Source organism: Camelina sativa, chromosome 11, assembly GCF_030686135.1.
Source record: "Camelina sativa cultivar CO46 ecotype springtype chromosome 11, ASM3068613v1".
Classification (NCBI taxonomy): Eukaryota; Viridiplantae; Streptophyta; class Magnoliopsida; order Brassicales; family Brassicaceae; genus Camelina; species Camelina sativa.
The window spans coordinates 46,093,611-46,106,971 of record NC_141890.1 but is presented as its reverse complement, the minus strand read 5'-3'; the positions used below and the strand labels follow the sequence as shown (position 1 = coordinate 46,106,971).

The 13,361-nt window shown below is 32.2% G+C and overlaps 3 protein-coding genes across 4 annotated transcripts; 2 read left to right on the top strand and 1 right to left on the bottom strand.

Annotated features, from left to right (window-relative positions):
• Positions 1 to 230: 230 nt before the first annotated feature.
• LOC104726272 (protein CHLOROPLAST IMPORT APPARATUS 2) lies at positions 231 to 3,709 on the bottom strand. Of its 2 annotated transcripts, none has more exons than XR_015571929.1 (3): positions 1,846 to 3,698; positions 963 to 1,143; positions 231 to 546 (listed from the first exon to the last, which is right to left on the bottom strand). XR_015571929.1 is itself a non-coding variant. In XM_019232912.2 (3 exons), the coding sequence occupies exons 1-3, from the start codon at positions 3,043 to 3,045 to the stop codon at positions 496 to 498; spliced, it is 1,404 nt and encodes a 467-aa protein (XP_019088457.2). In that variant the 5' UTR covers positions 3,046 to 3,709; the 3' UTR covers positions 231 to 495. The 2 variants fall into 2 exon arrangements, 1 of the variants encoding a protein (XP_019088457.2); XM_019232912.2 differs by having other exon boundaries at positions 963 to 1,115; positions 1,846 to 3,709.
• A 6,454-nt stretch (positions 3,710 to 10,163) lies between these two features.
• On the top strand, positions 10,164 to 10,856 carry LOC147935495 (uncharacterized). Its single transcript, XM_087473032.1, has one exon. The coding sequence runs from the start codon at positions 10,164 to 10,166 to the stop codon at positions 10,854 to 10,856; it is 693 nt and encodes a 230-aa protein (XP_087329158.1).
• A 1,129-nt stretch (positions 10,857 to 11,985) lies between these two features.
• Positions 11,986 to 13,280, top strand: LOC104726269 (uncharacterized). Its single transcript, XM_010445091.3, has 3 exons — positions 11,986 to 12,281; positions 12,614 to 12,814; positions 12,965 to 13,280. The coding sequence occupies exons 1-3, from the start codon at positions 12,171 to 12,173 to the stop codon at positions 12,998 to 13,000; spliced, it is 348 nt and encodes a 115-aa protein (XP_010443393.1). The 5' UTR covers positions 11,986 to 12,170; the 3' UTR covers positions 13,001 to 13,280.
• The last annotated feature ends 81 nt before the right edge of the window (positions 13,281 to 13,361 follow it).

The following is a 13,361-nucleotide window of genomic DNA, read 5'->3' as shown; positions in this document are numbered from 1 at the left end:
TAATGTTTTCATTGTTAAAGAAGAGAAACGACAGATCTTTGGGACGTATCAATGATTTGTCACCGGTTTTGATGACTCAAACAAGCAATGGGCAGTGAAACAAACAGGTGGACAAGGCCCTGCTAACATAGTTTGAGCCATTGGGATTGGTGAAAAAGTCCATGTCTTGTCTCTGAAACTTTTTTTTGTTGTTGAGCCTCTCCCACATTCATTGCTTCATGAGTCAGTCATTAAAACCTTGATATTTATGTTTTTATTAATATCAAAAAGCTTTTTTATTTGTTTTGATCCCCCACTCTCTACAGCAAATCTCCCTCATATACATCCTTATTTAAGGACTAAAACCTAAATTATAAACCAAGGGGACCATAAAATTAAGACCAAAAAAAAGGAGGGTGCAAAATTTTTTAATACAAAAACTAAAAATGAATAAACATTAGAAAAAGAGAAAAGATAGATAGAAGGACTCTGAATCTTTAGGCTCTTTTATCCTTGTTATCTTTGTCCACTTGGAGTGCTCTCATTGGGCCTTCTCACGAATCGTCCCTGTTCCCATCCCATCACCAACCACAAAAAGAAGTGAAACATTAATATTAGGTTCTTGTCTTAATCAAAATCCAATGTGTATATATATCCCTTGACCCCAATGTAACGTTATTACTTGGTTTGTTGTCATTAGAAGTGTACACAATTAACCTTTTCTTCCATTTAGATGACAGTTTTCATATTAAACAGTTTTAATCAAATTAGTAGTTTCCCTTTACTTGTTCGATTTGGTTCATGAAAGACACCCAATAGAAAACTTTATTTGATCTTTATTCAAAAAGAAAAACTCCATCTACACTAGAACTTTAAAGTAATCTTCAAAAACCAGTTTAGGAACAATTAAAACAAAAATACGAATGGATGGTAAAAAAAAACCTACATGTCTTTTTAACCACAAATTAAGATGGTTGAGATACCTTCATTCGAGGACGTTGATCAGCATTGAGTTTGCGAACTTGATATCGGATTTTCTTCGAAAACAGACGAGTTCGACGCTTCTCTTTGTACCTCAAAACACTTGCTTCTCGCATTCCACTGTCTCCAAACAAATCAATCTGAGCTAATCTAGCCTGCTCCAAAAGACACCACATCAGTTCACTTCTAACATCAACAGTAACAAAAAAAATCCCAATCAATGTCATTATCATCAATCATATAGTCTGATATGTAAATTAACCTTGTAGGCACAGTTCTATTAAAATAGATACGGCTAAAGTGGAAATGAATCCCAAGTTAGCATTGTTGTTTGCTTTATGCTAAAAAGAGTAAAATTCTACGAAGTGGATATATACAAAAGAAAATTTTCGAACCTCTTTCATTTATCCTTTACGTGAAAATTCACGTGCACAGGTCTATAAAGTTCTCCTTGGACTAATAAAAAGCATCTTTTTAAAATTTAGTTAATTGAATGAAATCAGGAAAAAAAAAAAAAAAAGAGTAAAAGACCATGTACCAAAAGTCAAAGGGTTTTTACTTTTTATAAAACAAACGTTACAAGAAAAAAGTCATTAAGAACTTTCCACAAAAAAAAAAAATTTAATAAATTCTTGTCAGATACTACTACTACTTCAAAACTATGATATAGTAGCTTAATTGCACTGAACACACGCCCAAAGAGCCACGTGGCAGAATATAACTAGTAAGAACAGAATCTCAAAATATAAGTTACGTAATAATTTAAATTAATAGTATCAGACAAAACTAACCCATTAATTAAAAAATAAAAATAAAACATAGAAAATATCGAAATTTTAACGGCGTGATTAACAAAAGAAGAGTTATAGAATAGAGTGTACATACATTGACGTCGATACCAGTAGCAGCTTCCGTCCCAAGGATGTCATCAGGAAACGGCGACGTTTTATCAGACCAAGCTTCCAAAACGCCGTCGTAATCAAGCTTCAACAACGGACCTGTCGTTGTTCTCTTCTCACAACTCCTCGTCGTCTCCTCCTCCGCAGTAGTTGTAGTAGTAGTAGTAATAGTCTCCTCCGCCGACGAGCTCTTCGACTCCGTTACCAACGCCGCCATCTTCTTCTTCTTCTTCGTCGTCGTCTTCTTGCTCTTCTCTCCTCCTCCAATCGACTTTTTCTCATCATCATCAACGGTTGCGACTGCGATCGCGGTTTCAGTTTGGATCCGCGGCGAGATCTGTTCGAAATCGACGGTATGAAATTTATACAAGTTTGGGTCATGGTTCTCTCTGAGAGCTCCTTTTAAGCCAAGACCTAACGGTAGTTTGAATCCGTTGTTGGAGGAGCTTCGGTTCCATGAGTTGATCATCATGAGCTGTTGTTCTAATTTTCCGATTCGATTAGAGCTTCTTCCACCGCCACGGTTGTTCGCCGGAACCCTAGATTCGTAAATCCCCAAATTCGAATTCGATTCCACCACAGTCCCCATTATGCTATCGATCCCTTCTTCGATCTCTCCGTCGAGGATCGATTCAGCATCGAACTCGTCGGAAAAATCGAGTTTTTCGATCTGATAAACGTAACTACCACCACCGCCGGAGTTGACTTCTTTAAGCTCGGAGGAGGAGAAAAACTCCGACTTGGATTGAATCGTCGGGTGGTGGTGGTGATGAAACAGGAAATCAGGCTCTTCGATTGATTCGTAAGGGAGAAGCAAATCAGAGGAGTCGTCGGTGTCACTGAGGAGTGGTGATTTGACATTTGTTGTACCGTACAAGTGATGAGAGTTTGAGGAAGTCTTTTTTTGCTTAGAAGAGGTCGACAAGTTTGAGGAGAAGATGTTTGGGTAAGCAGAGGAGAGAAGAGCAGCTGCTTCGTTGTATGTCTGGTTTGGTCTTTTCCTCTGTGTTCTTGGCTTCCTCGTTGAGATTGCTAGTGGTGAGTTTGATGATTCCGAGATTGTTGATGATGGTGAAGTAGCTCTCGTCGTTGTTGTTGAGCTTGATGGTGGTGACTTTACTTTTTCTAACTCGAAACTGTATGCCGCTGCTGCTCCTCCTCCGCCACTGCTTATACAAGCCGTCATTTTTTTTTTTCCCCCGGAGAAAATCAGAAAACAAATCGGAGTATATGATTTTTTTTTTTTTTTTTTTTTATAAAAAAGACCAAAACTTTGGTGGATTGTAAGAACTTTTACTGTTTGTGAGTGTGGGGAGAGAGAGTGATGAGATTAAGCTTTTGGTTAGGAAAATTGTGTTTAGTTTTAAGATTATACTAATAAAACCCTTAAAACCCACTGAGAAGATACAAAACTGAAGGGAAAAAAAAAGGTTTAATCTTTAGAGAAAGAGGAAGATTCTTTCTTACAAATATGTTCATCTCATCATCGCTAAGAAAGAAAGATACTAGAAAAAATCAAAACCCATTTGGAATCTGAGTTTTTTTTGTTTTGAATGAAAACCAAAAGGAGAATTGGCCAACGAGTGAAGTTTTACAGAGAGAAGCTAATTGGTTTATGGAATAGGAAGAGAGAGAGAGAGATTGGAGGAGAAAGAAAGAGTCACGAGATATATAAGAGAGGGAGGAGAAGGAGTAGGGTTTTAAGTGAAAGGTTAACTTTTTTTTTGGAGAAATCAAAGAAGAGGAGGAGCGTTTGTGGTTTCGGTTCCGGTTCAACCGAGAAGGTTTGGAGAAACAGAGAGAGAGAGAGAGAGTGTGGTGGGAAGAAGAAGAAGACGAATGAGTGAAGGGAGCGAGCGGACAAGAAGATAGCTCGTAATCTCGCCAGTTCTGGAAAGTGTGGGGTCCACTTGTGGATTTTTTTCACTTTTGTCTTAATTATAAAATTACTTTGTGAAAACACTGAAACGATATTTTCTTACTTCTTATGGATATGGTCACTCCCACGAATTAAGATTTTTTTTTTTTTTTTTTTGGGTTTTTTGCCCTTTATAGGAAAGGTTTATATGGAAAATTAGTGTTGGAAACGCTTGGATAAGCTGTATATTATCTTATATGACTGGTGTTTAAATCAATGTAAAACGGTAAAAACATTCTTTCACTCTCTTTTTTTTTCTTTTTGTTATACTGTTGAACTTATTTAACCACAAGAAAAAATAAACACTTGACAAAATAATGTTTTGAGAGCTACTTCAAAATCATTTATAAATTTTGAAGGCAAAAAATCGCTTGATAAATAATGTTTGAGGGCTATTGAAAAAAAATAATTTGAAAAATTAAAAGGCAAATATATGAAAAATATAATCATTAGAATCAACTATTGAACCAAAAATTAAAGACAAGATCATAACGGCGATCGATCATAATTTGAATGAAGATAATTTGTCGTGTATTGATTTATTAATATTTTTGTTGTATTAAATAGTATTTATTCAAAATCAACAAACATTTAGTCAGCTCATCGATCTAAAAATAAACAAAATTAATTTGGCAGCGATCAGTCATCATTTGAATAAAGATAATTCGTCGTCTATTGATTTATTAATGTTTTTGTCGTATTAGATAATATTTATTCCTAATCAACAAACATGAATCAACTCATCGATCTAAATATAAACATAGGTAATATGGCGGCGATCAGTCGTAATTTGAATAAAGATAATTTGTCGTATATGAATTTATTAATGTTTTGTCATATTAAATAATATTTATTCAAAATTAACAAACATGAATCAGCTCATCGATCTAAATATAAACATAGGTAATATGGCGGCGATCAATCATAGTTTGTATGAAGATAATTTGTCGTGTATTGATTTAATAATATTTTTGTCGTATTAAATAGTATGAATTTGAAATTAATAAACATTAGTAAGCTCACCAATCTAAATGTAATGTAGATAATATGGAGGTGATCAGTCGTAATTCAAATGAAGACAATATATTACAGAATAAAATTAAATAATATGAATTTAAAATTAATAAACATTAGTAAGCTCACTAATCTAAATGTAAATGTAGATAATATGGTGGCGATCAGTCATAATTCAAATGAAGACAATATATTACAGAATAAATTTAACAAAATTAAACTTTCTTGTCATATTAAATAAAATTTACTCAAAATTTAAATCTATTAATCGGATCATCGATTTAATGGTAAGTAATATAGTGGCGATCAATCATAATTCGAATGGAGACAAACATTGTGCGAATTAACTCATCAGATTATCAAATTATCCTTTTTATCATAATAAATAACATTTACTCCAAAAAAAATTAAAATTAATTGGTTGATCGAACATTAATAGAAGTCAATTAATCAAATTATCATTTTCGTTACATTACATAAAAAGTTTCTGAAATATCAGATCATTAACCTAGTGGTAAATAAGTAAATAACATGTCTGTGATCAATCATAATCTAAATAGAGATAAATCTTTTGTTTATCAATTCATAAAAAAAAATATTTCTTGCCACATTATAAAACAGTTAGTCATTTACTCAAAATTTAAATACATTAAGTGGCTTAACGATCATGTGGTAGTGTTATGTAGGTTGAGGTTCAGGATTTATCCTCTTAGTTGATAGTTTGATACCAACAGCTGAATTTCACCATTTGCAAATATTTATTTTGAGCTCTTTTAACTTATGGATAAGTAAAGTTAAATAGGATATATATAAAGTTACATATGGTTTGACTTTAGGTTTGATTGGGATTTTAGACAGAAAATTTCGTTGATATTTATAATATCTCTATATTTTTTAATGAAATTTTGAAGTTTTTATTATTACTGGTTTGTAATGATGGTAAATTTTTATTAACCAAGTAAAACTGTGAAGTGTTTAGTACAGGCTGTTTAGGGACTAATAAGTTAACAATGGCAGAGAGATATGATTCTGCTTTTGGATTATTATTTCCTAAAGAAAATGTAAAAACCACATCATCATCATCATCATTATCAATTCAAACCTGGCAAAATCTTTTTGGGATCTTAAAGAGAAAACGAGGAAATGTCACCTTATCCGTCGACGTGGCAATTAATCATTGGCTCTACTAGATTTCATAGATGACGTGGCTGTTTCTCTGTTAACTGATTGTGGTCTTCTGGTCGGAGAGACGTTTTCACGTGTTCTTCCAAACCCGACTTTAGTAATTTGCTTTTTACTAATTAAAGACTGTTGTTTCTAATTTACTAATTAAGCATATTTGGGGAAAAGTATTAGCATAAATTAATACTTTCTTATCTATAATTTGTGCCAGAAATTTTTTTGGATATACTTACATATACAGACATGACAATCATTATTTTTTTTTGTTCTGGTTGACACCTTTTTTTTTTAATACGTTTTCTGCAAAACAAACAATAGCAAAGTAACGGCCGTAATATATAATACAAATGTTATTTAAATAGAGATTGCTAATTGGCTTTATTATTATTACTAGGAGCATGCATGGCTTACAATATTGTCGTACTTACAATATACTACCAGTATTTAAATAATAATTTTGTAATTATTTAATTTAAAACAAAAGTGTAGTGAGAGAAAATGGTGGGCTAGTCTAGTGGATTGTGTATGTGCGAGAGAAAAAATGATTGGAACCTTTTTGGTATCATTTGAAGTAATTTGTGGCTAAAGCTAAACCTACGTTTACCTCATTACGTTCAATGACTCTTGGTTAGATATTAGTAGCTTTTCTTTCTATTTAGCTACATATATCTTGTTTTTTTTTTTTTTTTTTTTTTTTTTTGTTGAAAAATGGTCTTTTAATTGCATCAAGAAACCTCATAGAAAATAAGTCTAAGAATGTAGCAATTGGAGCTTGAGCAATTCAAACATTGTGACTACATGTATTTGACAAAACAAATCCAATATAGAAAAGTAACTTTCATATCTACTACTTATAAACAAAACATTAGAAGTTGCTACTTTTTATCCATTGACAAGTTTTTGTTCGAGTTTATTTAATACTAATTCATATAAATCTGATGTCACTGTTTTACTTATACAGTTTGTCCTTAAAGAATTCGTCTATTGGCAGTGAGTCTTGAAACAAAGGTAAAATGACAAAAAAAAAAAGTTACAAATTTCATTATTATATAATTGGTATTCTCATACTTGCTTGGTTTCCTCCTTACTTCTTGTAGTAGTGGGGCTATAAATATCCAGATGAAAAAAAAAATCGACATATTATGGTTAAATATATATGCCCATGAAAATATCTACTGCCAAAACATGACAAAAAATAATATAAAATATATTAACCCAATTTTTTCATTCATTAGCTTATAATTTACTATAAGATTTAAACCAAAGAACAATATCAATATACTAATTTATTTAATAAGGCATATTTATTTTTGGATTTTATTAGACTTTTTATCTACAAATTACTGTACTAATTTCTATAATTAAATAATATCCACTATCTTTTTTTTTCTTTAACTGAAAATATTCATTATCTATCTATACATATATATATGCTTAACATTTATCATACACTGATCCAGTATATATTTTCAATTGATAATGCTAGTAGACAACGAAAACCAATTTTTGAATTCTACGAACCAGAGACGTAATTCTGCAATTGGAATCATTTCAGTTCAATATGGTTCATATGCATACTTATTAGTAGAAAGAAAATTGAATATATATATATATATATATATATATATAAATAATTTAACTTTTTTCATGAATGTTGATATGCTCAAATTGTAATACCCTAATGGTACTAACAGTCTTGCAGTTGTAATACTCTAGGGGTCGAATTCACAGAGACTCTAAATCACACAATAGACTTATTAATCTTTTAATTATGCTAAATCAAAATATTAATTTAAAAACAATGCAGAAACAAAATTAAAAAGTGTTGTAAATTCAGGAATTATAAACGCTAGGCCTAGGGAAATTCTCAGGAATTTATGAAATATTTAAATCAATCAATAAATTAGGATTCAAGCAATTAAGATCAAATCTAGAACTCTAAAATCTTTTGTAAAATAAATCAGTTCTCATTGCAAATATTATCTAAATTTAAAACTAGAAAATCCAAATCTCTTTGCAAAATTCTAGGTAATAAATCAGCTTTAAAAACAAGTTTAGATTGTTCACAAAATCACTAAATCAAATCTCTTTGTAGAAAGTAATTTTGTTCATCAAAAGGTTTTATCAGGAAAATCAATTATATTCTCATATCAAATTATTTTCCTAGGTATTAATTCTAGGTGATCAATCAAGAATTAATATGAAGAACAACCTAAGATGAAGATCTAGTAAGATAAAGAATCCTAAAAATAACAGATCTAAATAATCATAAAAAACCCTATGAAAAACCCTGAACCTAACAATAGATCTACTCAGACATGATTAATGAAACAAAAAACATGGATAAAATAGATATCATTAAATTCAAAAAAGAAAAACAAAAGAGTTTAGAAAAGCTTCTCTCAACAGGGCTGAGTTCTTGTCTTTCCCAAAAAGCTCTCAAGGTCTCTCTTTCAAAAGGTGGCAGAAAATAAAACTTGAAAATAACTTAGGTCTAAAACGATGACCCAAAAATCCTATTTATATTCCTAAAAACGTCCAGGGACTAATAACGCAAATATGGAAGATTTTGGGGCAACTTTGTAATCTTCAAAACTTGTGAGAAAACTTCTGATTCTTTTTGCTGTATGATGCATCGATCGACACCATCACTTGCATCAACCAATGCAAGTCTCTGAACTTGTCTCCCAACTTCACAGCTTAGCTTTAATGCTTGAATGTGCTCCAAATCCTCCTATTTAGCTTTATTATGCTCCCATTCATGCTAAATCTTATAAAGACTTAAAAGATTCTAAAAATACCAAAAAGACTCTATAACTAAGACTTATATCATAGCTAAAAATACCTAACAACCATGATATATTAAATGTAAAATTTATTCATTAAAAAAAAATCTTTTGTTACATCAAGTGCATCATTATCAAATGGGAGAATATGATTTAAAAAGAGAGCTTAAAACCAAGTTATTTTTTTAATAAGAAAAGTCGGTTGACAAACAAAAAAAAAAATCTTTATAGAAAACTGAAGTGTAGAGAATTTTTCTTATCTAAAGGAAGGTGTGCTGGAGAGAATTTGAACCTCAAGAAAAAAAAAAAAAAAAAACAGGATAAATCTTGTTATGGCACTGCTCCAAAGTAAGTTTTGTTCTTATGTTATTCTTGTGACAACATGTGACCTCGCTTCCATTTTCTTACTAATCCTTACCCTTTTTCCCATAAAAGTTTGGTGGATAGAAGTACATTAATAATTTCGATCGTTGCAGCATATGTCTGATTGAAGTACTTTATACCCGGATACTAACTTCAAGGACACTAGGTAGAGAGTAGACTGTTCAATCTATTTTGCTTTGGTAATTTTATAAAAAAGTTTTAAATCTTTTGATTTGTGAGACGTACGTATTTGAGTTTGTGCTTTATGTGGATTTTAAAAGATTGTAAAAAAATATAAATGTAAAGAAGTGACATTTTATTAAGAAATTGTTGAAATAAAAGAGAAATTGATATTCAAGTATATATCTTTGACTGTCGTTTTCAATGCTTATTATATAATTCACAGTTCAATGATTTTACACGTAATTAGAAAGGATGCGGCTTATTTAAAACCCTCGAATGTCATAATTCTGATTGTCCTTTAAATTTCAAAGCTATTTCATATGGACACTGTAGACAACTTGTTTACAATTATCTTACCATGTAGTTATTTCGGCCACATCTAGTGGGTCTTATAATCTTTTGTTCTTACACTATAAGTTAACATTAACCACACGAGATATCATATAAGATACACGAAAATTAAATTGATTTTGTAGACAAAAAAAAAAAAACAAAACCGACTCGGTTGAAGGGGAGAGAAAACATATACGATCATCTTATGAAACCCATATTTAACCACTCATTCAGTCATTTGGATATCATGATATCTGATGGACATAGTACTAGATATCGTTATAATCTTTAAGCGTATATTCATTATTCTCATCCTTCAAACATATATACCATTATTATATTCTGATTTTTGCAATCAAGTTTACTGTTCATGTAAGAGCACATAGAGGCGCTAATGCCGCTAATCTCGAGACATATATGAATCTAATGATGAATATGCATGTATGTACATTTAATCGCTTATAACAACATGAAAAACAAACATTTAACATTGCGAGTTGGATCATATATATATGTACATTAGACATGATACATCAGTCTCGCAGAGAACAGTCGGATCTTGTCTTGTGGCGTACATTAGACATGATACATCAGTCTCGCAGAGAACAGTCGGATCTTGTCTTGTGGCGAGGGAAGATTGATATCTATAGACCGAAGTTCTCTACTACCGACACTTGGAATCACATCCGTCCTTCTTCTAGCCCAGTACCGTGGCACAAAAGTGTGTGGTTCACGCATGCGGTCCCTAAATATGCATTCTGCTTATGGTTGGCGATTCAAGACCGTTTATCCACGGGTGACAAAATGATAAGGTGGAACAGGGAAAACTCAGGCACTTGTGTTCTGTGTACGAGCTGTCTGGAGACTAGGGATCACCTGTTTTTCTCTTGCAGCTATTCTTCTAGAGTGTGGGCAGTTATTGCTCAACGCGTATTCCAGGATCAATATTCAACAGACTGGCAAACAATCCTTCACCTCACCTCAGAAAATCGGCAAAATAGACTTCAAGGCTACCTCATCCAATATACTTTTCAGATTGTTGTTCATTCTCTGTGGTGGGAACGCAATAGAAGACGACATGAAGACCCCTCTACAACTGCAGGCCATCTAGTTAAGCGCATAGAACAACAAATTCGAAATCAACTCTTAGCTCTTCAACAGATGGGTGATCGACGGTATGACGAGGCATTACTACTATGGTTGAGCACTAGGCGGTGATTAGTGGCTCATTTTCTTTTTCTATCTAAATTATTAGCTTCTGTAATCAAATATACGATGCACTAGTTGTATTGAATCTAATTTAACATTATATTCAAAAAAAAAAGATACAAGTTTGTTATGTATATATGCATGTAGTAATAAGAATTGAAAAGTAACTAAATCAATAAACTATAACATCAAACTAAAATGAAAACACTTATAATGCTAAGAAAAATCCAAAAATATGCATGAGACTAGGCAGATCTGGAAATGTGAACATATAAATTTCTATCAAATTGGCTTATGGCTCATCAAGAGTAACCCAAATAGTTACAAACAACAAGTGAACTCTTTCTTCTCTTGCACATTGGAGGGGACCATTAAAACTATGTCTTGCCCTAAATTTGGAATTCTATATATATATATATATATATATATATATATTAACCAGCATGGGTAATAATGCAATAGCATTACTCTTTCTTTTCATATATCTTGCCTTCCATGCTTATGATAAACTTTTGAAACCTTTTGGGATCCAAAGAAGGAAAACAGACAAACTGACATCTACCTAACTAGAGAGAATATAGACAGTCCGAAAGATCACAGTTGGATTGAAATTTAGTACTCAAAATGTAAAAGTAACAAGAGACATATTTTAATATATATGCAGAAAAATCACAATACAAATTATAATAGTGAATGTATAATAAGGAGTAATTAATGTCTTAGGTTGCAAAACACATGAAATATGAAACAAAGACACAAATCAAACAAATCATCATATAATATAATAAAGCAAATGGCTACTCAAGTTTTAAGAAATTTACTGAAAATATCAATGTAGACATATAGTTACTTATTCTTTTGTCCATTACTCCGATCCAAAATATATATAAAAAAAAAAGGTTAAAAGCTTATCATAAGCATGGAAAGGCAAAAGTTGAAAGAGTTATGCTATGCCATTGCATAATTCTCCATGCTGATTCCAAAAAAAAAAAAAAAAAAAAAAAAAGACACAACTCTATTGGTCCCCGTCCAAATTCTAAGAGAGAGAAAAAAAAACTTGACTGTACTTTTTGTCAATCTTCGATGGTTACTTTTCGACATATATATATATATACACCAAATAACTTATTGGTGGGCCGAATTACAAGCCCATGAGATTCCGGTTTGATTACTTTAGACATCGGTTGGTATAGTTTTTGGTTTGATGAAAAATTGAAAACTCGTTTACCATTATATGCTCTCTTACCGTTATCTCAACTTCCATATCTGAAAGCCACTTGGTTTTGATTTGTCGGAAAAAGGAGACGACAAAGAAACAAGAAGATGCCCACTTTGAATCTCTTCACAAACATACCAGTCGACGCCGTCACTTGCTCCGACGTTCTCAAGGACGCTACTAAGGCCGTCGCTAAGATCATCGGCAAACCTGAATCCGTCCGTACATAAACTCTACTCCTCCTCCTCTGTTTCCGCCATTTCTACGCGATATTCATGACTGGGTTTAAACATTTGTTACCTTTTTTAATTACTTATTAGAGTTTTGATTATCTGAAATCAGAGTAGAATGCAAATTTTCAGTTTTTGATTGGATTCATGATGTTGTTGGTATATATATGCACACAAGGTGTTTGATGAAAGTCCTCTAAATGATTCTTCTTAAGCTTGATTGTGTTGTGGAGTTATTAACTTGTGAGATACGCGTTTTAATCATCTGTTATTTTTGGCTGTTCAGTACTTATACAACGTCTGTGTTTTTTTGTTTTCAGTATGTGATGATACTGCTTAATAGTGGAGTGCCCATTGCCTTTGCTGGTACCGAGGAACCCGCTGCGTATGGAGAATTGATATCTATTGGGGGATTAGGACCAGGCGTTAACGGGAAGCTTAGCGAGACGATATCTGAGATTCTCCAAATTAAGCTCTCTATAGATAGCTCCCGCTTTTATATCAAATTCTATGATTCCCCGGTAAGTCTCATTTTTGCATCAAGTTTATAAATCATGTCACTTTGATGAGAAAGCACAGTGTTCTGAACTTCTCAATGTCAAAAGATGTCTTATATAACTAGATGAATGATTAGAAACTTAGTTATATTCTTGGATTTTGTTTTTTTGCAGCGACCCTTCTTTGGTTTCAACGGATCAACATTCTGAAACATGGATTGAGACAGATGATGGTAAAGAGGCGAATTCAACCTTGGTAATGAAGCTTGGGTTAGAAGAACTGTTTGCTTATCATCAATTTCAAAAGCTCTAGTTCTTAAGCTTTCATTTGATATCCCAATATAAACCTCATCTCATGTTCAAATTGCTTTTGGGACTTGTTGTAACTTTGTAACTTGTGATATGATATCAAAGTTGTCATACTAATTAACACAGCAAATTGTATGAGGATTGTTTTCGCAATCTTGTAAAAAAATATTGTTTTTGTCAACCAACCACTGTTAACAACTTATAAAACCTGGTTCGTTTGTATTTAGAATTTATACAGTTTTTGCCAAGTGATAGTATACAC

Coding starts and splice junctions, on each gene's coding strand:
- LOC104726272 (XM_019232912.2), bottom strand. CDS start 3,045: ATGACGGCTTGTATAAGCAGTGGCGGAGGAGGAGCAGCAGCGGCATAC. Junction 1,116..1,845: donor CTACTGGTATCGACGTCAAT/GTATGTACACTC, acceptor CTTTTGGAGCAG/GCTAGATTAGCTCAGATTGA. Junction 547..962: donor ATCAACGTCCTCGAATGAAG/GTATCTCAACCA, acceptor GGATGGGAACAG/GGACGATTCGTGAGAAGGCC.
- LOC147935495 (XM_087473032.1), top strand. CDS start 10,164: ATGATACATCAGTCTCGCAGAGAACAGTCGGATCTTGTCTTGTGGCGT.
- LOC104726269 (XM_010445091.3), top strand. CDS start 12,171: ATGCCCACTTTGAATCTCTTCACAAACATACCAGTCGACGCCGTCACT. Junction 12,282..12,613: donor TCATCGGCAAACCTGAATCC/GTCCGTACATAA, acceptor TTTTGTTTTCAG/TATGTGATGATACTGCTTAA. Junction 12,815..12,964: donor TCAAATTCTATGATTCCCCG/GTAAGTCTCATT, acceptor GTTTTTTTGCAG/CGACCCTTCTTTGGTTTCAA.